Source organism: Muscardinus avellanarius, assembly GCF_963383645.1.
Source record: "Muscardinus avellanarius genome assembly, chromosome: 11".
Taxonomy (NCBI): Eukaryota; Metazoa; Chordata; class Mammalia; order Rodentia; family Gliridae; genus Muscardinus; species Muscardinus avellanarius.
The window spans coordinates 69,028,453-69,053,292 of NC_137797.1; the positions used below are offsets into that span (position 1 = coordinate 69,028,453).

At 44.8% G+C, this 24,840-nt stretch overlaps 1 protein-coding gene across 8 annotated transcripts in view; it reads right to left on the reverse strand.

The window, feature by feature from the left end:
- Window positions 1-1,590: 1,590 nt before the first annotated feature.
- Window positions 1,591-24,840, reverse strand: part of ACVR1B (activin A receptor type 1B) — a gene marked incomplete at both ends in the record, with an annotated part of 48,472 nt that continues 25,222 nt past the window's right edge. The window contains 8 exons of one of the 8 annotated variants that reach the window (XM_080705874.1): window positions 1,591-1,716; window positions 5,106-5,236; window positions 10,704-10,828; window positions 13,707-13,863; window positions 14,838-15,005; window positions 17,899-17,988; window positions 21,502-21,750; window positions 22,449-22,688. In XM_080705874.1, the coding sequence (XP_080562000.1) occupies window positions 1,591-1,716; window positions 5,106-5,236; window positions 10,704-10,828; window positions 13,707-13,863; window positions 14,838-15,005; window positions 17,899-17,988; window positions 21,502-21,750; window positions 22,449-22,688 (1,286 nt within the window). Of the gene's footprint in view, window positions 1,717-5,105; window positions 5,237-10,703; window positions 10,829-13,706; window positions 13,864-14,837; window positions 15,006-17,898; window positions 18,130-21,501; window positions 21,751-22,448; window positions 22,689-24,840 lie in introns of all 8 variants that reach the window. The other 7 variants (XM_080705873.1, XM_080705872.1, XM_080705875.1 and 4 more) reach the window with 7 other exon arrangements.

Sequence of the window (24,840 nt, forward strand, 5' to 3'; positions counted from 1 at the left end):
ATTAAGTTATGTGCGTTCATTGGAATTTTTTTGTGGTTGTTTTTTTAGGAATTTCTTTAAAAACAAATGGATTGAGAGGTAATTATCACATACAGTTTTCCTTTTACAAAAACATAATATTATTAAAAAAAAGTTAAAATCCAGACCGCCCAGTAAAATAAAAATAAAAAATCAAACCACTCCAGTTAAAAGTTATGGCTTCAAAGTTATTATATACCTAAGATATGCTGACCAAATCACCACCCACAACCGTGCTTCTAGACTTCATTAAATACTATACTTAGGTTAAATAACATGTTCAAGTCAGGCCGTTCCCTGTAGTAGGGCCCCTGAAGTGGATACAATCTCTCATCTTCCCTCCACCCTGATCAGATAATCCAGTAAAAGAAGGCCCATGCAAATGCCTCCCTCCCACCCGACTCCCTCCCCACTCCTTGTCCCCCTTCCCCACCCCAAACCCACCACCACCAAAAATATACACTGTAGTTTGCAGAATCTGGGATGGGACAGACAGATGTGACATTCCGGTCTGAGTCCTAAGACTGGCTTTGGATTCCTTGGCCCTTCTTGATGCTGCTGAGGATGATGCCCTGGGCTGGCTCATTTCCCACGGTTGATGCTGACCACAACATGCAAGACTTCAGCCAAGATTCTTTCTCTGCCCATCCCTCTCCCTCCTCACACTGACTCCAAAGCCTCTCCTACTGTGGGCAACTGGGCCAGCTTTGGTTCTGCAGTCTGAAATGGAGGAGAGCTGAGCTGACCCAGGGCGGGCAGAGGAGCCTGCTGGGGAGAGAGTACCATGTGGCAGGGGCTGGGGAGGGGCGGCCTCCAGGGCAGGGTGCCAGGGAAGCTAGCGGCTGCTCACCGTGAACAGAGGCACCAGCAGGCAGACACAGCATGATGAGCACATCCGGCCTGCACATGCACAGAAAGCTCAAGCAGGTAAGTGTGCACCTACACACACACACACACGCACGCGCACACACTCATTCACACACACACGTGTGTAAGGATGTGGCACGGAGCAGGCACAATGGGGGACACACCTCAGCACATGCACACATGGCTGGACAGACAGGCAGCAGGTTCCACCTCCACCGGCAGGCCCTCTGGTGTCTGTGAGGATGCGAGCACATGGCTCAGAGCTGCCTGTGAGGGGCTGTACTCCGGCTCTTCTGGACCACCTTGTGCTATGGGCTGGTCCCTGGAAGAAAACCCCCAGTGCTGTTTAGCACTGGCAACAACTCAGCTCCTGCTGGCCCTCCCAGGCCAGCCTCTCACCACTCCTAGCTTCCTGCCAGATGCCCTGGCTCTCTGGCTCTCCCACTGCAACCAGTTTGAGTTGTGGCATTAATCTCCACAGGATTCGTTCTCAGAGTCTCCATGCCATCAGGAGGTAAATAGAAAAGGTATTTGTGTCTCAAACCCAACAAGGAGTGAGCGAGTCTCCCGGGCTCTGTCCTTCTTGTGGCCAGGTCTCTGGCCACAGAGGGCTGGGCAGAAACGAGAGGTAGGCCTCCATCGTGCGCTCATCACGGCAGCTGCATGTGGTCCTCGCGGCCTGGCTGGCGTGCTGGAGAGGAGCAGCTAGATCTTCACGTCCTCCTGCACACTGAGCTGTGAGAGGGTCTTCTTGATGCGCAGCGCAGTCAGGCGGGCTGCGCCATTGGCGTACCAGCACTCCCGCATCATCTTGCCCATCACTCGTAGGGCCTAACAGGAAACACAGCTGCCAACCTGACCACGCCCAGAGAAGCTCAATTCCCTGCCACCTGCCTCTGCATCCCCATTCTGGAACCCATTGTTAGCAAAAAACACTCCATCTAAAAGGCCAGCTATTTCAGCCTCAATGAGCTCAAGAAAACCTAAGCTGAGCGATCAGGAAGTTGGGGAAATGCTGCTTTATTATGCAAACGAGGCTTCAGCTAAAATTTGAGCTGAGTGATTTGGTCAGTAAATACAAAAATGCCCTCTAGTGGTTACTTACTTTAAAGGCAGAACCGGCCTCTCCTCTTCCACTACAAGCACAGTGGGGAATCCAATGTACTGTCATACACTTGAAATGTGCTAAGAGAGTAGATCTTAAATGTTCTTATCACATCAAAAAAAGTAACTAGGTTGGGTGACAGATGTGTTAACTAAATTGACTGGTAATCCTTCTATAATATATAAAGGTATCAAATTAGCACCTATCAGCTATACCTCAAAAGAAGCTAGATAGAGAAGCAGGGCCTTGGGTGAAAACGCAGCCCATGGACACTCAGCTCAGCAAAGCTGGCTCCCCTAAAGCCTCTAGGATCCCAGAACATATGTAGTTAGGAATCTGTGTCATAGATTCGTCCTTTTCTCAATTATTTATACCAAACACTGTCCCTCCACATTTTATCTACCAACTTCCAAATTCAACCCCCCCCCCCCTTTTTGTGTGGGTCTGGGGATGGAACCCAGAGGCATTCAACCTTTGAGCTACATCCCCTGCCCTGTTGGGTTTTTTTTTTTTTATTCTTTATTTTGAAACAGAGTCTCACTAAGTTGCAAAGGGCCTCACTAAGTAGCTGAGGCTGTCCACAAACCATGATCCTCCTGTCTCAGCCTCCCGAATGCTGGGATTACAAGCGTGCACCACCACGCCTGGCTTCAATTTCCCCTTCACACATAATCACACTCCATCCACTTCCTCAGACATTTCTTCCTTCTGCTCTCTTTTATTTTATTTTTTGCGGTACTGAGGTGGAACTCAGGGGCATTGTACCTCTGAGCTACATCCCCAGCCCTCTTTTTTAGTCATTTTATTTTTGAAACAGGGTCTCACTGAGCTGCGAAGGGCCTCGTTACATAGCTGAGGCTGTCCATGAACCACAATCCTCTGGCCTCAGCCTCTGGATGCTTGGATTACAAGGATGCGTCACTACACCCAGCTTCTAACTCTTTTATAGAGCTTGGTGCATCCTTGTAGCTCCAAAGCCATTTTTCTAATTTGACAGATCTAAAAGCTCCCAGTTTACTTTTTGTTTCTATCTTTTGACCACCTCCCTTATCTGTGTTCTAGGGAGGAATCCAATCATTTTTCTACTAGGCTGTCACCTCTAAAGGAGACCCTATGGTGACCAGGACTGTAGTCCCAGAATGCTCAGTATATAATAGCATAGAATAGCCAGGCGCAGAAAGGGGACTGGAAGCTGGGTGTGGTAGTGTACATCTGTAATCTCTGTACTTGGGAAGCTAGGACAGGAGGATCACAGGTTCAAGGCCAGCCTAACTTAGTGAGGGCCTGTTTTTCTTTTTTTCCCTCTCTCTCTCTCTCTCTTTTTTTTTTTTTTTTCCTGTGTGGCTCTGGGAATTGAACCCAGGAGCATTCTACCTCTGAGCTATATCCCTAGCCCTTTTTATTTTATTATTTGGAAATAGGGTCTCACTAAGCTACAAAAGGCCTCACTAAGTTGCTGAGGCTGGTTTCAAACCTATGATCCTGTCTCAGTCTCCCTGGTACTGGGATTACAGGTGTGCATTACCACGCCTGGCTGAGGCCGTTTCAAAATAAAAAATAAAAAAGGGCTGGGGGTGTAGTTCAGAGGTGGAATCCCCCTGGGCTCAAGCCCTAGTACTATAACAACATCATCATCATCATCACCACAGCAACAGAAGCAGCATGGGGCAGTAAAGGCTTAGTATCCCTTAGCTAAAATGCTTGGAACTAGAAGTGCTGTGAATTTTGAATTTTTTCAGATCTGGGGACATCTACATACATACAGAGACACAATGAGATACTTGGAGGTGGGACCCAAGTCTCAACATAAAATCAACGTGTTTCATATTTACCACACACGAGTCTGAAGTAATTTTACACAGTATTTTTCGTGAGCATACGCTTTGATTGTGACCCATCACATGAGGTTAAGGTAAACTGTTATCTGAGGCCATGTATGGAATTTTCCATTTGTGGCATTATGCTGGCAATCAAAACGTTTCAGACTTTGGATTTTCAGATTAGGGATATAGTTAAGGGGCCCTTGGGTGTTGGCCCCATTCTTTTTCTTTTGGTTATAGGAACTGAACTCAGGCATTCTACCTCTAACACTCGCAGCCTTTTTTATTTTTCACTTTGAAACAGGGTCTCAATAAATTGCTGAGGCTGGCCTTTAATGTGTTAATATTCCTATTTCAGCCTCCCAATTACTAGGATTATAGCCACGTGCCACCATACCCAACTTGGCCCAATTTTTTAAACTTTTTTTGCAGTACAGGGAATTGACCCTAGGCTTTGCACATGCTAGGCAAGTGTTCTATTGATGAACAACATCTTCAACCATATAAAAATATAGCTGTTTGTTTTAGGATTCTTGGGATTGAACCCAGTGGGGTTCTACCTCTGAGCTACATCCCTAATTCTTCTTTTTTTTTTTTTGGTGATTACAGGGGTTCCTGGAAACCCTTCTACCTCTGGGGTACACTCCAGACCTATTTTTTATACTTTTTTATTTGGAAACAGGGTCTGCGCGATCCTCCTGTCTCCGCCTCCCAAGAGCAGGGATTACAAGCGTGCGCCACCACCAGCTTTTTTTTTTTTTTTTTTTTTTAATTATCTTGCAAGGCCACTGAGAATCTCACTAAGTTGCTAAGGCTGGTCTCGAACCTGTGACCCTCCTATTCCAGCATCCCAAATACTGGGAGACTGTGCACCACCATACCCAGGATTTTTTTTTGGTGGTACTGAGGGTGGAACCCAGGGGCTTTTCTACCTCCAGGCTATTCTCCCAGACCTATTTTATACTTTATTTGGAAACAGGATCTCACTATTTGCTGAGAGCCTCACTAAATAGCTGAGGCTGGCTTCGAACCTGTGCGTTCCTCCTGTCTCAGCCTCCCAAGCAGGGATTACAAGCGTGCGCCACCACGCCTGGCTCATACCCAGCTTTTGTATTTCGAGACATGGTCTCACTAAATTGCCCAGGCTGGCTTTGAAGTTGCAATCATCCTGCTTCAGCCTTCCAAACTGCTGGGATTATAGGTGGGTGCTACTGAGCTCAGCTTGTAAAACTCTTTTCTAAGGCACAGAAATCAGGCAGATGGGAAAAGTCACGAGGGGCAAGGAAGCTTCCTACCTCATAACTCTGCCACCAGTTGGGGATATTGGGCCGTAGCTTCTGGTCACAGACGACTTTTCGCATTTCCTCAATGGAAGGATCTGAGGGCACTAAGTCATAATATGGCAGTTGATATTCTTCATGGACTCCTGGGAGAAAAGAAAATATCTGCCTGAGTTAACAACAGGAGGAGACTTCAAAACCAGTGACAACACCTATTCTGTGATCCTATGCTACTTCCCACCAAGATAAACCTGGGTTTTTGGAGGTTGTTGATTCTATACATGGCACAAAAAGTAGACAAGAACTGCATGCAGTGGTGTATGTCTGTAGTCCTAGCACTCAGGAGACTGAGGCAAGAGAGACACTGGAACCCAGGAGTTTGGGGCCAGCATGGGTAATATAATGAGACCCATCTACAAAAAACCTCAAAACAACAGAAACAAAAACAACCAAACGAAAAAAGACCTATTATCTGGAGTTAGTAATGGAAAAGATTGGAAAAGCTTTTCTTTGGTACTGGGTCCTGGGGAGTAAACCCAGAGGCATTCTACCTCTGAACTATACCTCCAGCCCTTTTGTTTTTTGTTTTGTTTTGTTTTGTTTTTTTTGGTGGTACTGGGGATGGAATCCAGGGGCCTTCTACCTCCAGGCTATATTCCCAGACCTATTTTATATTTTTTATTTGGAAACAGGGTCTCTTAAGCCAGCTGACGCTGGCTTCGAACCTGAGTGATTCTCCTGTCTCAACCTCCCAAGCACAGGGATCACAAGCGTGTGCCACCATGCCCAGCTAGCCCTTTTGTTTTTGAAACAGGGTTTGCTAAGTTGTTGAGGCTGTCCTTGAAGGTTTGATTCACCTGCCTCAGCCTCCCAAGTACTGTGATTATAGGTGTGTGCCACCACCCCCAGCTTGAAAGGATATTTTAAACTAAGTTTGATTGGTAATTATCTAACAGGTAGTTAAGTTTAAGCTCTGGCCTGAGCCTTCTGGAGTCTGAACTTTAATTTTTTTTTTTTTTTTGGGTGGTACTGGGGTTCCTGGAAGCCCTCCTACCTCTGGGCTACATTCCCAGACCTATTTTTATAATTTTTTTTTATTTGGAAACAGGGTCTCTTAAGCCAGCATGGCTGACTTCGAACCTGCATAATCCTCCTGTCTCCACCTCCCAAGTGCGGGGATTACAAGTATGTGCCACCACACCCAGCTGAACTTTAATTTATTAGCTGTGTAACCTCAGACAATTTACCTAACCTCTCTCTGATTCATGTTCTTCATCTGAAAAATTATGATAACAGTACCTACCTTCATAAGTTTGCAGTGAAGAGTAAATGAGTTTATACACAGTAGTGGCAGATACATGTTAGTACTACTACATACTAAGCTCCAACTTCTGGATGTCACAAGAAAGAAATGAACTTATTCAGCTGGGCGTAGTGGTGCACGCTTGTAATCCCAGCATTTGGGAGGCTGAAACAGGAGGATCCGGGTTCGTGGACAGCCTCAGCTACTTAGTGAGGCCCTTTGCAACTCAGTGAGACCCTGTTTCAAAATAAAGAATGAAAAATAGGGCTGGGGGTGTAGATCGGTGGTAGAATATCCCTGGGTCCCATCCTCAGTACTGGGGGTCGGGGGGGGGAGAAATGAACTTATTCAGTTTAAGGCCTGTGTAACCAGATTTTTCTTAACTGTATATAATGATCAACATTTTAAGAGGTACAATTCCATGAATAAATGAATAATACCTGGGCACCTCCCTCCATTATTTGAATCTTACCAAACAAATCCAAGATGGAAAAGAGTAGAAAGAGACAAACAGGTTCTCTTAGAAGGCTTGCTAGCTTTGTTGTTACTGTTGTCATGGTCCTGGGATGGAACCAGTGGCATTCTACCTCTGAGATATATCCTCAGCCCTTTTTAAATTTTTTGAGTCTCGCTAAATTGCTGAGGCTGTGATGCTCCTGTCTCAGGGATTAGAGGTGAGCACCACTATAACCTGCACCCAGTTATTTTAAACTGTCCACTGCCCGGGGTCTCCTTCATCAGAGATAAATGACTGAGGGCAGGCTCTAGAGAGCCTTAGACTAGATCACGTGACAGGACACTTGGAAGTCGTCATAAATACCGATATAAGCTAACAATAAAACATGTTTACTGCTAAGTCTGATATTATCTTTTACTAAATTCTGTCATAATCAATTGCAAATACAAAAATTTTTTTGGACTTCCGGGAAGATGGCAACTGAGAAAAGCGGGGCTTAAGAGCCCCGCTAACAACCAATCTCCATTACCACAAAATCAGCGCCTTTCATAGCCAGAAAACACTATCACCAGAGAAACAAAAAAATCACCAGGCTCCAGAGAGAAAGCGGACTGAGAACAGAGCTCAGAGCCACAGAGGAGATACACGGGCCTCACGCCCGAGGATGTGGCAGCAGCGCCATACTGCCGGCGGCAGCTGCGACTTCACCAGACGGCTACAGCAAGCCATGGTGAGCCGCTGTGGAACAGCCAGGCGGGATTTCTCGCCGCAGGTAAAATCTAAAGCTCCCAGTGGCTGAGCTCAGCACACGCTGCAGGGATTCAGAGTGGAAATCAAAACCAAGAAGAAATACGCCAGCCTCACGGCCGAGGGCGTAGCAGCGGCGCCATACTGCCACCGGCGGCAGCAGCAGAGAATTCACCGAATCCAGTACAGCTACATCTGCGTACTCAAGAACAGTGAGTCAAATTGCGGGCCACAGAGGAGAAATCCCAGTACTGTACTCCCTGGGACTTGACCCAGTGGGGGAGTGGCGGTGGCAGAGATATCACACCATAGGAGAACGTGCAACCTGGCACCCCCCACAGTCTAAAGCAGCCTCTATCAACTCCCTGGGTCGGAGACTCTGTGATAAAACCCAGTAAAGGAGTAGTGGGGTCTGAGATACTACTGACTCGAGATCCAGAACACCTTGAGTGAAGTCATAGTGACCCAAGGGAAGAACCCAGAGAAGGCACAAACTTCTGAAAGCATGGGAAAGAGGAATAATACTGGAGCAATGAATGCCCACAACCCCACAACATCAGAACCCGATAAAACAGAAAATCAGAGATTTCTAGAAGATCAAATCAGGAAAATAACTGTAGAAATAATAGAGGTGCTTCGAAAAGAATTCAGAGAGAGCCAAAAAGAGATAAAGGATGCAATTAATGAAGTAAAGGCCTCAATTCAAAGCACAAACAACCGATTGGACCACATGGAGAACAGAATCTTGCTCTTAGAAGATGACCATTCCAAAAATGAAAGCATAGTTTCTAATCTAGGAAAAAATATCTGACAGCAGGAATCTGACATTGAAGAAATATGGGCCCATTTTAAGAGAGCTAACCTAAGAATAATTGGAATAGAGGAGGGAAAAGAAAGTGAAACCAAAGGGACCAACAATCTCTTCAAGGAAGTAATAGCAGAAAATTTTCCAAACATAGAGCAAGAGGTTGATACACAGGTCCAGGAAACTTATAGAACTCCCTTTAGACAGGATCGGAGAAGAGGATCCCCACGCCACATAATTGTCAAAATGACCAATGTGGAAGCCAAGCAGAGAATCTTAAAGGCAACAAAAACAAAGGACCAAGTGACATTCAGAGGCAATCCAATTAGAATCACTCCAGACTTCCCAAACCAAGTCATGAGAGCCAGAAGGGCTTGGAGTAACATATTCCAAACTCTGAAAGAAAACAACTTCCAACCAAAAATTTTCTACCCAGCAAAACTTTCTATCAAATTAAATGGAGAAATAAGAAGCTTCCATGACAAACAGAAACTGAAGGAATTTATGTCTTCAAAACCAGCACTAGAGAAAATACTCAAAGAGATTAACTACAAAGAAGAAATAGGTAACACACACCAGAACCAGAGAAACAAGAGTTTCCATCCAACAGACAATTAAGATTGGTTATCTGTGGAGATTCATTACTTATGTTAGTCTTTTACCTATCTCTAAATTGTACTGTTTGCCTTTATTGTTGTTAATTTTTAGGATTTCTAGTTGGAATATTAATATACCTTCAGATATAGCATTTGGAAATATTTTATCCCATTCTATTAGTAACTGTTAACTCTGTTTACATTGTCTTTGGATATACAATATCTTTTTATTTTTTAGGGAGTTTGTATACTCTTCTGTTGCCTGTGCCATTGAAATCATATCCAAGAAATCACTGCCAATTTCAATGTTGTGAGGTTTTATGACCCAGATTTTCTCCTAAAAGTTTATAGTCTTAAGATTTATATTTAGGTCTTTTATCTATTTTGAGTTAATATTTGAATATGGGATTAGGTAAGGGTCCAACTTTATTCTTTTCCATGTAATTATTATGTTTTAACAATATTTAGTTAAAAGATTATTATTTCCACCACCAAATGTTCGTGGAAACCTTGTCAAAAATAACTTGACAATATAGGGAAGAATTTAGCTCTAGGCTTTTATTTAACTCCAATGGTTTATATATCTGCCTTTAGAATAGTACTACACTGTTTCAATTATTGTAGCTTTATATGGTTTGAAATCAGAAAATATATATCTTCTAGCTTTGTTCTTTTTCAAGATTGATGTGGGTATCTAGAGTCCATATTCCATATTAGGATAGATTTTTTTTCCTGAAAAATAAATATATAAATATATGATAGTTTCACCTAAAAAAAGTAGAAAAAAATATTCTCTGGTAAGAAAGAAAGCAAAAAGAAACATTGAAATGTTATCTTTAAGTCATCAAAAGCTTGGTATCAGACAAATGAAACTGTTATGTGAGATTATCATTTTTAATTTTGGATAAATTGCTATAATACTAGATGTCAATCACTAAGCCAAGCATGGGAGGGAGGGATGGGGAGAGAATGGGGCTGACTGGGCGATGTGTGCATGTATGTCTACAAAAGTTTGTATCCCACTATGATGTATGAATACAGTGCACCAATAAAAAATAAAAAAATAAAAAAATAAAAAGATTTGCAGTAAAAAAAAATTTTTTAATTAGGAGAGAAAAAACTAATTTTGAGAAAATTCACTTCAGAATTTTTAAATTTTTTTGTGTGTGTGGTACTAGGGATGGAACCCAGGGGCATTCTACTTCTGAACTACATTCCTAGCCCTATATTTTAGTATAGTAAAATATAATATAGCGAGGCTGTCCACCAACTGCAATATCCCAGTTTCAACCTCCCAAATGCTAGGATTACAAGCGTGCACCCTCACGCCCAACTCCCAGTTCAGAATTTTAAGAACCCTGTCCCTGACATAAGAAGACCCTGCATTATCCCTAGGCTGTTCATACCCAGGACACTCCTCATCTCTAATAGTAAAGACCATATTAAAAACACCAAAACAAAACAAAACAAAAAACAAAAACAAAGGAGCCTCCACCTCCACAAGGCAAAATACTACTCAACAAGTTGGCCTGAAATCAACACTCTTCGTGCCGCTGTCTCAAGGGTTCTGCGTCTTGATGAGACCCCGCGTTCTCCGATGCACCAGGCACCTGACAGGCTGTAAAAGGGGGGCAGTGCAACACCAGCACCTTTAGGTGGCCCCTCATGCTGGAACTGGGGTAGAGCGGATAAAAAAGAGCAGTACCTCCAGAATTGCATCTTCGCGCAATCTCCCAATACACAAGCCCCAGGGCATAGATGTCAGCACACTTAAAGGAGTCGAAGTGTTTCATGTTAATAGTTTCATCAAGCACCTCAGGGGCCATGTACCTGCAATAGCAAAAGGAACATGTTTAAACACAGACATGATGATGCTTGATTTTTTTTTTTAACCATACTAGAGCTACATCCCCAGTCTCTCCTTCCATTTTTTTTTGAGGGGGGGGGGAAACAGGGTCTCACTAAATTGCCCAGGTTGGTCTTGAACTTGTGACCCTCCTGCTGGAATAACAAGCTTGCACTACAGACCCCAGATGTGGTAGTGCATCCTCCTAATATAGTTCCTTGGAGAGAAGTTAGCACTTTCCTTCATTGCACACTACCATGTTTTGGATTTGAATCTAAACACTTCAGATAGATTTGGCCATATTAGACTATTTCATTTTTTGCAATACTAGGAGTCAAAAATGGCTTACTATATGCCAGAGAATTGCTTTACCACCAATCTTCTATATCCCTAGTCCTGTATCTTTGTCTTCTTTTGTGTGTGTGTGTGTGTGTGTGGTATTGGGAATGGAACCCAGGGGCCTTCTACTTCTGGACTATAGTCCCAGCTCTATTTTTATTTTTTATTTTTAAAACAGGGCCTTGCTAAGTTGCTGATGCTGAACCTGTGATCTTCCTGTCTCAGTCTACCAAGTACTGGGTTTACAGCCATACACCACCACACCTGGCTTGTATCTTCATGGTTTTTTTGTTTTTGTTTTTTGTGGTACTAGGGATGAAACCCAGGGGCATTCTACCTCCAAGTTACACCCCTAGCCATTTATTTATTTATTTATTTATTTATTTATTTATTTATTTATTTATTTATTTTTGTGTACTGAGGATGGAACCCGGGGACATTCCACCTCCGAGCTAAATTCCTAGCCCTATGATAGGTCGGGTCCCTACCTCCTCCCCTCATGGGACCCTGCAGCTGGGACAGGAGCTCCAAAGCCAAAAGCAGAGGTGGGGCAGACTCTTGATGCTGTGAAAAGGACTGGCATCCTCTTGTCTCACCAGCCCCCAACCCCAAGACCCTGGCTACTTAATTCTGCTAATAGATATCCCCCCAGTATTGGTCAACAGACCTTGCCCGAAGGTGCCAATTAATTAAAGGTGCCTGGTTTTACTTAAATTTTACACTCCTTTGGTGGTTTTGCCTTTCTTGCAACCCCTGACTCAATTGCAATGTTACATTTTTTCCCCTTTACTTTTCTTTTCTTTTTGTGGTACTGGGCACAGAACCCAGGGGTATTCTACCTCCGAGCTACACCCCCCAGACCAACTTTTTATTCTTTATTTTGAAACAGGGTCTCACTGAGTTGCAAAGGGCCTAAGTAGTAGCGGAGGCTGTCTGCAAACCACAATCCTGTCTCAGCCTCCCAAATGCTGGGATTACAAGTGTGCACCACCATGCCCTGCTATTTTTTATTCTTTATTTTGAAACAACACTCTCACTAAGTTCTGGAGGGCCTCACTAAGTAGCTGAGAACCTGCAACCCTGTCTCAGCCTCCCAAGTACTGGGATTACAAATATGCAACACCACGCCTGGCTTTATCTTTTGTTTTTTAACCATCAAATTTTGTTTGTTGAAATCTGTTTTGATTTCCTGACAGACACATTTGCTCTTTAGGCCATGTGGGCACAAACAGTACATAATATTTAGTTGCTGCTGGAGCCTTTCACTTTATTGAATGTAGCCACAGTGATGAATTGAACTTAAATTTCACTCTGAACTTCTTTTGTTATCTAACCTGATAAAAGATAGGTGAAAATTAATTCTAGAGAAGTATTTGTAAGTAATTACTACAACTTGAGCCATCCCACCCCAATAATAAATCAGGGGCTCACTTCAGGCTCCACCCTTTGGGGCTTGGGTGGCTACAATCGTTCAGGTCAAAAGGACAAAAAGCAGCAGCACAATTTAATGAAATTCATTTATTTTTTCTCGCAGTACTAGGGATTGAACCCAGGGGCATTCTACCTCTGAGCTATACCCCCAGCCCTATCTTTTATTCTTTATTTTGAAACAGGGTCTCACTGAGTTGCAGAGGGCCTCACTAAGTAGCTGAGGCTGACTGTGAACTGCGATCCTCCTGTCTCAGCCTCCCAAGTGCTGTAATTACAAGCATGTGCCACCATGCCCAGCCTTGAAATTCACTTATATTCAGCACATAGACCTCTTCTTCTATTCTATTAAAAGACAGTCTTACCCCCAACCCACAAGGTCAACCATAATTCCTTATTTCTTACTTCAATTCTCAATGAAGTGAGAAGGAGGCCCATCATCCTTAAAGATGCTCCAAATTCCACCCTAGAGTAGCTCTGCTCGAGCTTGGCAAATGTGCTCTCCAAACCCCACACTCTCCGGGCGTTCTGGCGCACGCTTGTAATCCCAGCATTTGGGAGGCTGAGACTGGAGGATCACGGTTCGCGGACAGCCTCAGCTACTACTTAGTAAGGCCCTCTGTAACTTAGTGAGACCCTGTTTCAAAATAAAGAATAAAAAATAGGGCAGGGGGTGTAGCTCAGAGGTCGAATGCCCCTGGGTTCCATCCCCAGACCTAAAAAAAAAAAAAAAAAACCCCACACTCCTCCAGGGTCTTGCACAAGCTGCCCCTTTGGTCTGCAGTGTTTCCCTTCTTCCCCTACCCAACTCCCTAATCCTACTCCAGATTCTCTTTCTCTGCTGTTACCTCATGTTCCCCCATATCACTAACATCTATGTGTACTTAGTTCTGTGGAGCTGTGCTCTTGGTGCTTGTATCTGTCAGAAGCAACAGTGTAGGTTTCCAGTGTAGAGAATGGGTGTTCAACTTTTAGCTGTCCCAGAGCAAGGACCACACCCTTTCTCTACGTCTCTTCCTCTGCATATGGAAAGGACATGCACAGGATACTCAACGCAAGCTGTAGCACAGGGACAGAGGCACGGGCTCTTCCTACCGTTTGGTCCCCACCCTCTGATTTGGGGCAATGTCAATGGTGTCAGTGACTGCATCATGACGGACAGCCAGACCCAGGTCTGCGATGGCGCACATGCCATTTTTCTTCACCAGGATGTTCTTTGACTTTAAGTCTCGATGAGCAATTCCAGGCTTCCCTGATATGAGAAGAAAAAAAAAAGATCTTTAAAGAAAGATGGTATAATGTTAAAAGCACAGACTCAGCAGCCAGACTGTGTGGGTCTGAGTCTTGGCTTTTTCCTGGCTAACCCAGTGATCCCAAGTGTTTCTTAGTCCTCTTATCCAGAAAATCAGAATGACAGTACTCACTTCACAGGAATGTTGTGACGAGTCAATGCATTATGTAGGTAAATAAAGACCTTGGGAGTATTAGCTGACATCACTATTAATACTACTTCCGCTTGCCTGTCCTGAGCAGCTCAGGCATAGAACTACTGAGGGACAAAGAGAAGCTCCGGAGTTGGCTGATTCTCAGAATCACACAGACCTGAGACTGCTAAGATCAGTGCATCGGCAAGGAACAGAATCCAGATGGCACGCTGGTTCCCTACCACGCCCAGCAAGAGCTGTTGCTCCAATCAACCACACATTAGGGATCACACCTGCCACTGTGGCCAGATGCAGGAGATCCTTGAGGAAGAGCCAAACTCCAGTCCACAAGCAGCACAGCCCCAGGTCTTCTCCCAGGAAAACCTTCCCAATATTAGCAGAGTCCATTGTCTAACCACCACACAGTCTGGGAGCCAACGTGTGAAGTTCCTAAACTGATGCTTCTATTGCAGTGGTCTGTTTTTTTAAGTTTCATCCTTTTGCATGTGCACTGTGGGCATTTGAGATGATTACTCTTTAACAACAACTATGCCACACCACTGACAAATAGCCAAACACTGGCATCATAGACTTCCCTGAGGGAGTTCTAAAGACAGTGACAGAAAGAGTGCCTGTCCATGTTTTCTTTTCACTTAAACAAAGCTGAGACCTCTGTCTTTTACATTAAACTAGAGTTCCTGAGGTCCAGCCCCGACTTTCTCAGTAAAAAGTTCTAGGAAGCAAATCAGGATGGACAGGCTTTTAATCTACCCAGGCCCTGTGCCTCACTGGCTCCACTCACCTTGAGTGCCCACGATCTCCATGTGCAGGTGTGCCAAGCCACTGGCAGCAGAAAGGGCCAGCTTAATCATACCTTCGATGGTTACTGTGTAGCGGTTAAGGTAATCAAACAGGGAGCCATGTTCATGGTAGTCAGAGACGAGCCACAACTGTGTCCAGGTGCCATTATCTGCAGAGAACACAGATGAATTCAGAAGAGACCTGTCAGCAACAAGGGAGAGACTGGGCCAGATGCCTGAACCCACACCTCACCTCCACACCTGTGTGCCCGTGGCTGTCTATGTACAGTGGCTCCAGCGAGGACAGAGGAGCAGCTCTTCTCTCCTAGGCTGCTCCCTGATTTTTATTAGGTGGTGGCAGGATTCTGAACAGCACTCTACTTTTCAGCAAAATGTGAAATGTGAGGTATCCAGGGGAAAGCAAGCATATGCTCAGGGAGAGCAACAGGCATCAACAACTGCTTTTGGTCCTGGCAAGGCGCAGCTACGTTAGAATCCCAATGAGCACACCCTGGGAGGCCGGGGAGAGCCTCAAAGGTCCTTCTCTGTGCTCTGCTGAGCTCGGGACACGCCCCCTATAGCACCTGTCTCACTGTCATGTTCTTTCCAGCCTGTTGCTCTCAGGAAAATAGGAAATCTTTGAGAGGAGGGAGCTCTCCTTTATGTATTATTATATTCCATGCCCCCCCAAAATGCTTTTCAATAACAGTCCACTTCCAAGTATTCCCAGAAAAGCCGTCTTACTCTCACTTCAGAAGAGCAAGGTGGGCAGCATTATTTTATTTCCTTTTATACATGGGGCAATGGGAAGGAGGAGGCAGAGGAAAGGAGAAAAAGAAACACTAAGAGCTAATAATCTAATTAAGCTATGCTACTGTCATGAAGAAGACTGGAAATTGGATCGAGAGCTTCCAAATTCCAGGCTGGCGCTGGTTCCAGAGCACCATACTAAATATACCATGGTGAAAATGCAAGAACAAAGGAACCCGATTTTTTCCTTCCCTGGCCCTAATGTGAGCGTCCACAGCCAGATTCCTATGCACACAAGCTGCCAGAATCAATAAAGGGAGTGGCTGCAAGAAATGCACAAACCTTGGCTTCTCTCATCACAAACAAAGGCCCACCCAACACATGGCTTCCCACATTCTACCAGCCACCAATTTGTGAGGACCCCAGGTAAGTTAAGAAAAGACATGTTTGGGTCCTGTCAAATATAGGTAAGATTTGCCGGGCGTGGTGGCGCACGCTTGTAATCCCCGCGCTTCGGAGGCAGAAACAGGAGGATCGCGCAGGTTCGAAGCCAGCCCCGCGCGCTGGCTTAGGAGACCCTGTTTCCAAATAAAAATGTAAAAATAGGTCTGGGAGTGTAGCCCAGAGGTACAAGGGCTTCCAGGAACCCCAGTACCACCAAAATAAATAAATAAATAAATAAATAAATAAATAAATAAATAAAGGTAAGATTTGAATTTGATCAATACATGATGCTATTTTATTTATTTTTTGCAGGTCTGGGTATGGAACCGGGGGCATTCGACCTCCGAGCTACATCCCCTGCCCTATTTTTTATTCTTTATTTTGAAACCGGGTCTCACTTAGTTGCAGAGGGCCTCACTAAGTAGCTGAGGCTGTCCGCGAACCAGGTCTCAGCCTCCTGAATGCTGGGATTACAAGTGTCCGCCACCACTCCCGGCCATGATGCTATTTTAAAGAGGAGCAGCTGACTTAGAGCAAAACACTCTCTCTCCCCCTCTTCTCTTGTATGCAAGTCCAAGACTCTTTAGCTTGGGCCCAGCCAACGCCATCACCAAACACCACACCAATGAGAGGAATGAGCAGTCTTCTACTGCTTTAGGAACAAAAAATAAATACTTAACATCTTCCTCAGGCTTTGCAGACACTAATTTCTAAGTCACTGTGCCACAAAGCAAGCTATATCGCAACCTCAGAGACTCTTCTAAGCCAGAGCCATGTCCTCTCTGCACTCCAGGCGCACTCCATGCCAGGTGACTTTTCCCCTCCTGGGAACTCTGTGAGGGCTGGAGCTCTGCCTTGTTTTTAGGTGTGATGTTCCAATCAGTCAGCTGAAGTCCTGGCTCACAGTGGTCAATAAATATTATCGAAGCAATGAATGAAATTCCAGTTACTATCCCTACCTTCAGAACAAAATACAACCTTCTCAAAAAGGCCCATGATAAACCTGGCCTCTGCCTACCTCTCCACCTGTCTTTGGCAGCAACACATCCATCCCAAGCTACCTGCAGGTACCCAAACACACCTCACCTTTCCACAGGTCTGCAGAGCCTTTCCCACTGGTTTGCTTCCTGACCAGTTCTTGCCACTTTTGCCTTGATCAAGCTCAGGTGTGACTCATCTCCAATGTGCGCTCACTAGAACAGCTTGTACTTGCCTCATAATCAATCGTTAATGTACTAGTCAGTGAGGTCCTCGAAAATAGGAATGTGCCTGGGCAAACATGACAGACTCAAAACTAAAGCAAGAAAATAGGGGAGAGGAGGAGAAAATAAGGGACTTCAGGGACAGGACAGATCAACAGCTGAATCTAATGGCCACTAGATGACACTTTAAGGGTAGTCAGGGCTCCATTCTTGTGTGGCTACTCAACTCTTAAGTGTATGTAATACTGGTTATGCCATAGGACACAGACTGCATGCTTCTCTATGATTCTCCTTCTTGGCAGGGATGAAGCCACAATTCTACCAATTGAGTGATTTTTAAAGTGAACTTACTGGACCCCTTATAGGAACTATAATAGGGATGGATTAGGGAAAGTGTCAAGGAAAAGAAACTGGGAAGGTAGGATGATGAGGGTATGTGTCCTGTTTTTCTGCTTCATAATTTGGATTCCTGTATCACCTTTACATGGAACAATAGGCTTCACATCTTACAAAGAGTTTGAAAACTATGACCTTAATCATACTTTGTAGAGGTGATAACTCAAGGCAAACACTGCTGCGTCTACAGCAGTTCAATTTCTCCAGTCACTGCTCCATCTGAGAATATTGTTGGCTCTGGGATAGTCTCTATCCCAACCCAGGCCTTTACCTTTATTGTCAGCAGCAATGAATCCAAGGATGTTTTCATGCCGCAGCATGACAGTCTGGTATATCTCTGCTTCCCGGAACCAAGACCGTTCTTCACGAGAAGAGAAAATTTTCACAGCCACATCACCACCCCTCCAGCGGCCACGCCATACTTCGCCAAACCGGCCCTTGCCAATAATCTCCTGTAAAACAATGGTGCGGGCCACTGTGCGCTGGACAAAAAGGGGTAACCCTGTGAACCAAAGAATGGGAAGAAAGCTTACATTGCAAATCTGCCATATCTTGGAACTCCCACACTCACTGGTATACTGGAAAGGCGCTCAATACCGTGTCTCCATGCTATACTTTCCCATTAACCAGAGCTGCAGCTGCTCCTGTACCATGTCTAGGTAATCTAGCAACAGGATGAGCCAGGTGGCAGTTAGAAGTCAGTGCAAAAAGAGAAATGCATTTGATTAGCTGTTCCTTAGCAAAGCAAGGATGACAGATCTGCGTATAAATGTTTAAAGAGACTTACCAACTCTGTAGCAATCAACCTGTGGATTACCTTCTATCCTTTTTTTTTTTTTTTTTTTTTTTAGTGGTGGTGGTACTGAAGATGGAAAGATGGAACCCAGGGACACTCTATCACTAAGTTACATCCCTAGCCCTTTACATTTTTCATTTTGGGAGAGGATCTTGATAAATTGTCCAGGCTAGCTTCAAATTTGCCATCCTCCTGCCTCAGCTTCCTGAGCTGCTAGGATTATAGGTATGCACCATCCCACCAGCCCTGCTCACATCTGTTTATTCTGATGGAAGCAGGAAGAGGGCAGAGGCTCTGCTCATCAGCCGCTAGAGGGCAGCGCTGCACGGACAATGAAAGCCATGGTCAGGGTATGCAGGATTTCAGCTCTGGAGAGAAAGCTCTGCTCACAGTACAGGTCTAGATGTGGATGGGGACTCTAAGGCTCACTGTACTGTCTTTGTAGGACTTGTTATTGCTTCATTTGACTCATGCAATATCCCCTCTCTATCCAATCACCCTTACTACATGTCTGACTCAAACTCTCCCTCCTAAGATTAATTAATAACTACCATTTACTCCTAGATTTGGCGGATATGAACTAAGACGTACTGTGTGCTTAACTGTTTATGAGGGTCTGGGCTAAAGGCTTTACAGAAATTGTCTCATTTTCTCACAACCACCTGTAAGATAGGTATTGTTTTTATTCCATTTTGCAGATGGGAAAACTAATAAGGCTCAAGAAGAAACATTATATAACTTGTTCAAATTCACACGAGCAGTAAATGGCAAAGCAGAGATTAAAATCTATTATTATCTGCCTCCATATTCCATGCTTTGAACTACAACAGAATAGACAACCAAATGTTTCTCAAACTAGACCCTTTCTTCCTCTCTATCCCCTGATACCCTGTCTTACTGCGGCCCTTCTCTTAGAAGGAAAGACCAACTGGTCTTTCTGCCTCCATCTCACCTTGCTCTTACCGTACACACCCACGCACAGCCCTGCTTCACCCCACCCTTCCCAACAGGAGGTTGGTGAATGAATTCATCCTCAGTACCACTGTCAGAATTACTTCCATGGGGGGGGCATCAATTTTTCCACATGCAAACTTTCAGTAGAAGACTCTTACCTATAAGGGTATGGCCCCTAAAGTTCCTCACACCTGGGCCAGCCTGTCTTTTCTGATGGCTAGCACAGCATGCCACACTGGTCTCCTTATCATAAGTTCTTAAACTTACTGTGAACCTTCTTGCCTTTTGTCCTTTCATTTAAGGTGTTTTCCTTTGCCTGGTATGCTCCTTGTTACTCTGTAACCTTTCTTAAAAATTTCACCTCTTAAAATGCATCCTCCTCTGTAAGGCTTCCCAACAATCCATCTATTCTACCCAATGCTGAGTCAGCTACTTCTTATTTGGAAACAGGGCCTTGCTAGGTTGCTGAGAGTCTCACTACTTGCTGAGGCTGGCTGTGAATCTCAACCTCCCAAGTCTTGGGACTGCAGGCGTGCACCACCAGGTCCAGTGGTCCGCCACTTTTTAATCTTTGTTCCCAGAGGGTATTCAGCATATACTTGTTAAAATGAACTGGAGCTCATATAAGCAACATGGAGTTATTGCTATATTTCTTCTTTCTTAAACCCAAGGGCATTCTATCTCTGAACTACACCCAGCCCTATTTCATTTTTTATTTGGCAACAGGGTCTCACTAAGTTGCTAAGGTCCTTCCTAAGTTGTCAAGGCTGGCCGCAAACCTTCGATCCTCCTGTCTCAGCCTCCCAAATACTGGGGATTACAGGCATGTGCAAACACGCCCAGCTGAGTTATTGCTTTACAAACCACATTATTAAAAATCCAACACCCTGGAAGAAGCTCTGCACATTCTGAACCAAGATTGGGCTAAACCACCAGAGTGAAACAGTCATCAACTATTTTACTCCAGACAACTGACCTAGAAAGACTCGGGGGCACCCAAGCAGCAAGTCAAGTCACAAAGCCAGCCAGGCAGCTCTAACCACTGCCCTACCTCTTTCAGCAAAGAACAAGCTATATTTTTTTTTTCTGTTTCCAAAAATATGGAAGTTTTAAATATATCCATCACGTTGGTGCTCTCTACTGCCAAGCTTAATAAAGGCAAACCACTGAAATTCAGGAGATGTCACAGCTCAAAGTACTCCTATGTACAAGGGGAAATATTTAGCCATGTCAGATGGGTATAATTTCCCTACAGAACAATAGTCTGTTCTATGGTAAGGAAACAAAGACAAAAACACACGAGAGTCTCACAAGTATGATAGTGTGATCCTGTGTGTTCTAGCTCATATGGCAACACTGGTCTCTGTGGAGGAGTTTTTCTTTTATAAGAATGGAATACCACTTAGACTAAAATAGTTGATCTTCATCTAAAAAACTCTTTTGAAGTCATGTTCACATCTAATAGCTAGCTGAGTTATTCCGAGACCTGAACAGCCTCAATTCCCTCCATCCTAAATTCTGGTCTTATGCCAAGGTCCAGTACTAGGTTCAATGCCCTCATCTAGGAAAGACGTGATCAACAACAGACACGACAGGAAATGGGCTGGAAACCCAAGCTGCCTTTATGGTAACCCCCATCAAAAAACCCCTGGGCAATGGTACCAAGTCAATGATTCACCAAATCCCAACTCTAAGCTTTACTCAGTGTTCTTTAACTCCCCTTGTGGTTGCTCAGAGATCAATGATTAGCTGTCACCACCACACAGGAATCTGGCACACTTCTGTTTTTCAACAGGGGCCCTTAAACTGAGCACTCTACTGCTCAGGTGGAACCAGCTGAATCTTAATAGCTGTATGATTAAACGACTTGAAGAGAGGCAGGGTTTCTGCAGTAGAGTTTTACACTTGACCTCTGGAATCCCATGGAAAGAAAGATTTGCTGTGAACCCATTATCATATCTTATTACATGTCAGACTCTAAAAGAAGGGAATTATGAAACCAAATGACTCAATGCTGGTAGAAACAAGCAGCCCCTCCGTTCCCTTCCCCCTTCCTCACAAACACTCTCTCTTGCTGGGAAACAGTCATGAGGGCCAACAGACAAAGCCTGGAGAACTAAGTACCTGAGCCAGACCCTGACGTGGAGAGATCGTAGACAAGATCCTGGAGTGTCTTGTCTTTGGAGAGACACATCTCACATGAGGGATCTTCCATGTCCAGTCTCTGGCGGTTGTGATAGACACGCTGATGATAGTTAATGACAAGGAAAACAATGATGATGATGAGAAACAGGAGGAAGACCGGGCCAGCAATAATGCCTACCAGCTCCACGGGGCCCCACATGGAAGGGTGCTCAGGCTCCTTGAGGTGACCTGGGTCAGATGAGAGAGGGAGGGAAGGAACACAGTAAAAACGAGGAACACTGTGGCCTTACTTATCTCCAACACTGCCTCCAAGTGAAAAAGACCCCTTCCTCTCGATATTTTTAGTTCTTTTGATCTCTCTGGTCTTACTCAGTTAAGTCTGTCTGCCTAGATGCTTTCAATGCCAACCTCCTTGTAGATGTACCCTTCCAACAGGTAAGTCAACCCTGTTGACTTTGGAATTGCACAGCATGTCAGGGTCCCACCTCAGCCCCTAAGACAGAAGCCAGTTTCTTCCTTCTTTGCTCCAGTCTCTTTCTTCCTTGGATCTCCCTATGATACTTTCCAAATGGTAGGCCTACAAAGGTGAAGTATCTAGTACTGTGATCTCCATGTTTTCCTAATTCTGGTTCACCTTCACCACCTTCTTCTGGGTCAGTCCCATATCTCCAATAGGGACCATCGCCTGGCTCTGCGGCTGATGGCTGCTCAGCAACTACCCAAAACACAACTGGCATTTCTGGAACTAACTTGAAAATCTGCCTCTCTCAACCTCCAATTGACATACCTGACAAGAGGAACCCCATCCCCTGTCACCTTGGGGAGCATTCAAAAGGCATCTTTACCTATCATCAAGCCAAGGGATGACAGGATGGGTTTCCCTACCTCTGAGATGAGCCAATAGTCCAACAAGGGCACCCACTCACCACTGGGCACCCGCAGGTCAATCTTGTTGCAGAAGTCGGTATAGCAGCAGTGGGTGTTACGCAGGTCCTCAGAGCTCAGGCAGTAGAAGGGCTTCCCGGCAGGGACCAGCTCCACTTTGGGGATGCAGGTGCGCACATGGTGCTCCATCCCATCCAGGTTGAAGATGGAGACCATGCAGGCCCCATCTGTTTCACACGTGTAGTTGGCCTGTAGGCAGCTGGTGCACGCACACAGCAGAGCTGTAGGAAATTTGGGAGCAGACATCAACAGCAATGGTGATATCTTCTCCAGGTCCCTTTCCAGACTTAAGACTACTTCATGTTCCAAAATAAGGAGCTTTTATGGAGACAGGGCCAGAAAGATATCTTCAACTCATGTGCCACCTTTTCTGCCTGTTCATTCAGCTCCCGTTTCTATTTTATCCCTGTGGGAGATAGAGGAACCACCTTTTCTTTCAAACTGGGATGGTGTGCTGGGAGGATGCATCTCCCTTTGGAGAACAGAAGGCATCCCTTCCCCTACATACATTCCATGTACACCACCTTGGGATCCTTGGAGCCAGAATCAACCCCTTCTCCTCTCTCAGGCACCAGGCACAGCCAGACAGCCACAGCCTCCTGAATGCAGTGTGAATGCTCTCACACATTCTCTTGCTGCAATTCTTTCTCATGTTTAATTCTCAGAAAGCTTCCAAAATTCTGCTCTAACATCACCTCCTTTAGAAAGCTCCTCCTGACAGTTTCATTAGTTTCTTCCCTTTAGGCCATGACAGGTGTCCCTATTATGAGGCCCAAAAAAGAATGTCCTCCAAAGAGAAGTAATTAGTACCTACCTCATAAAAGTTATTGTGAAGGACTAAATGAGATAATGTGTAAAAAGTGCTCAATGAGTTTAACCCATTGTGAAAGGCCCCGGGATAGCTCTTACACACACACACACACACACACACACACACACACACACACACAGCTTTTTCAAACAGGTAGTGTACACAATCACTTCTGGGACTAAGCGGTTTTGTTAGGTATATATATATATATATATATATATCATACCAAGTGTGTGCCACTGACAGGAAATTACTGTAAATGAATTTGGCGCCTCTGAAAGTCCGTTTAGCAGCCCTGGAATCAGCAATCCTTTATTTATCTAACAAGAATAGCACAGACACAGCAGTTGGTTCTCCAGCAGTCTCCTGTGAGCCTAGCCTAGGCCTGGCCTCTTGGGATAGGCAGGAATGTGGCACCGGCCACGGGAACCCTGAGGCTGAGGCTTGCAGTGCCGAGTGAGCACTCGTCCATCAGGGCACAGAGGGCAGGTCCTGCTAAGGCCAGGTGACACACTCGACAAGCTCCATTTAGGTATCTGGGGACATGATTGGCACGTGGAGGCTCCAGGAGATGCTGTGACCAGTGCCATGAAAAGCCACCCCGCCTCATTCTCCTTTTAGGATATAAACAGTCTATCTTTGTCTCTTCCTCCAATACTCTGGAAGGCAGTTCTTGGCATTTCAAATCCAGAGACAGATTCTAAATATCTCAGTATCTAACCCCTCCTGCCCTGGGCTTTTTATAAATGAGACAATCCCTTGCTGTTCCCACTCAAGGAAACCAAGCAGAGGCAGCCAAGTGGCAGACAGTCAAGGTAGACCCTTCACTGTACAGCCTGCTGTATTTTTTCCACAACCTTTGATGAGATCCCTATCTTCTAAGAGAAATCTCAAAACATGTAGCTGCCTGCTGAAGTGCAGCTGCCTGCTGAAGAGTTTGGGTAGTGTTTTTGTTTGTTTGTTTTTTACGGTACTGGGGATTGAAGCCAGGGGCATTCTACCTTTGAGCTACACCCCCAGTCCTATTTTTTATTCTTTGTTTTGAAACAGGGTCTCACTGTTGCGAAGGGCCTCGCTAAGCAGCTGAGGCTGTCTGCGAACCTTGATCCTCTGGTCTCTGCCTCCCAAATGCTGGGATTACAAGCGTGCCGCCCGGCCCCCAGTGTTGGTTCTTAATGACATGAAGTTTAAGGTAGGTGTTCATGAGAATAGAATCCAAATGATAAAAGGAATTTCAAAAGCAAGTTCCTCTTGAGTTTCAATTCAAACCATTGTAGTCCCAAGAGAAACTAAGGGACTTCAGTTTTCCTCCTATCTCTATTTGTTTTCTTTTCCTCTTCTTGCTAACTTAAACTCATGCAACTCTCAGAATACTTGGTCTGGCTCTCTTTTACTCCCGCCAGAATCCTTTTAGTCTAAGAAAGTTCACTCCCATTCCCCTTGGTGTCACTTAGGCACGAAGGGGCTCATGTGGGAAGCATCCTCTCAGTACGTGTGTTGTGACGTCCAGCAAAGAGAGCAGCATTGGGTCTATTTTGGGAAGCAAGAAAGGGAAATTAACA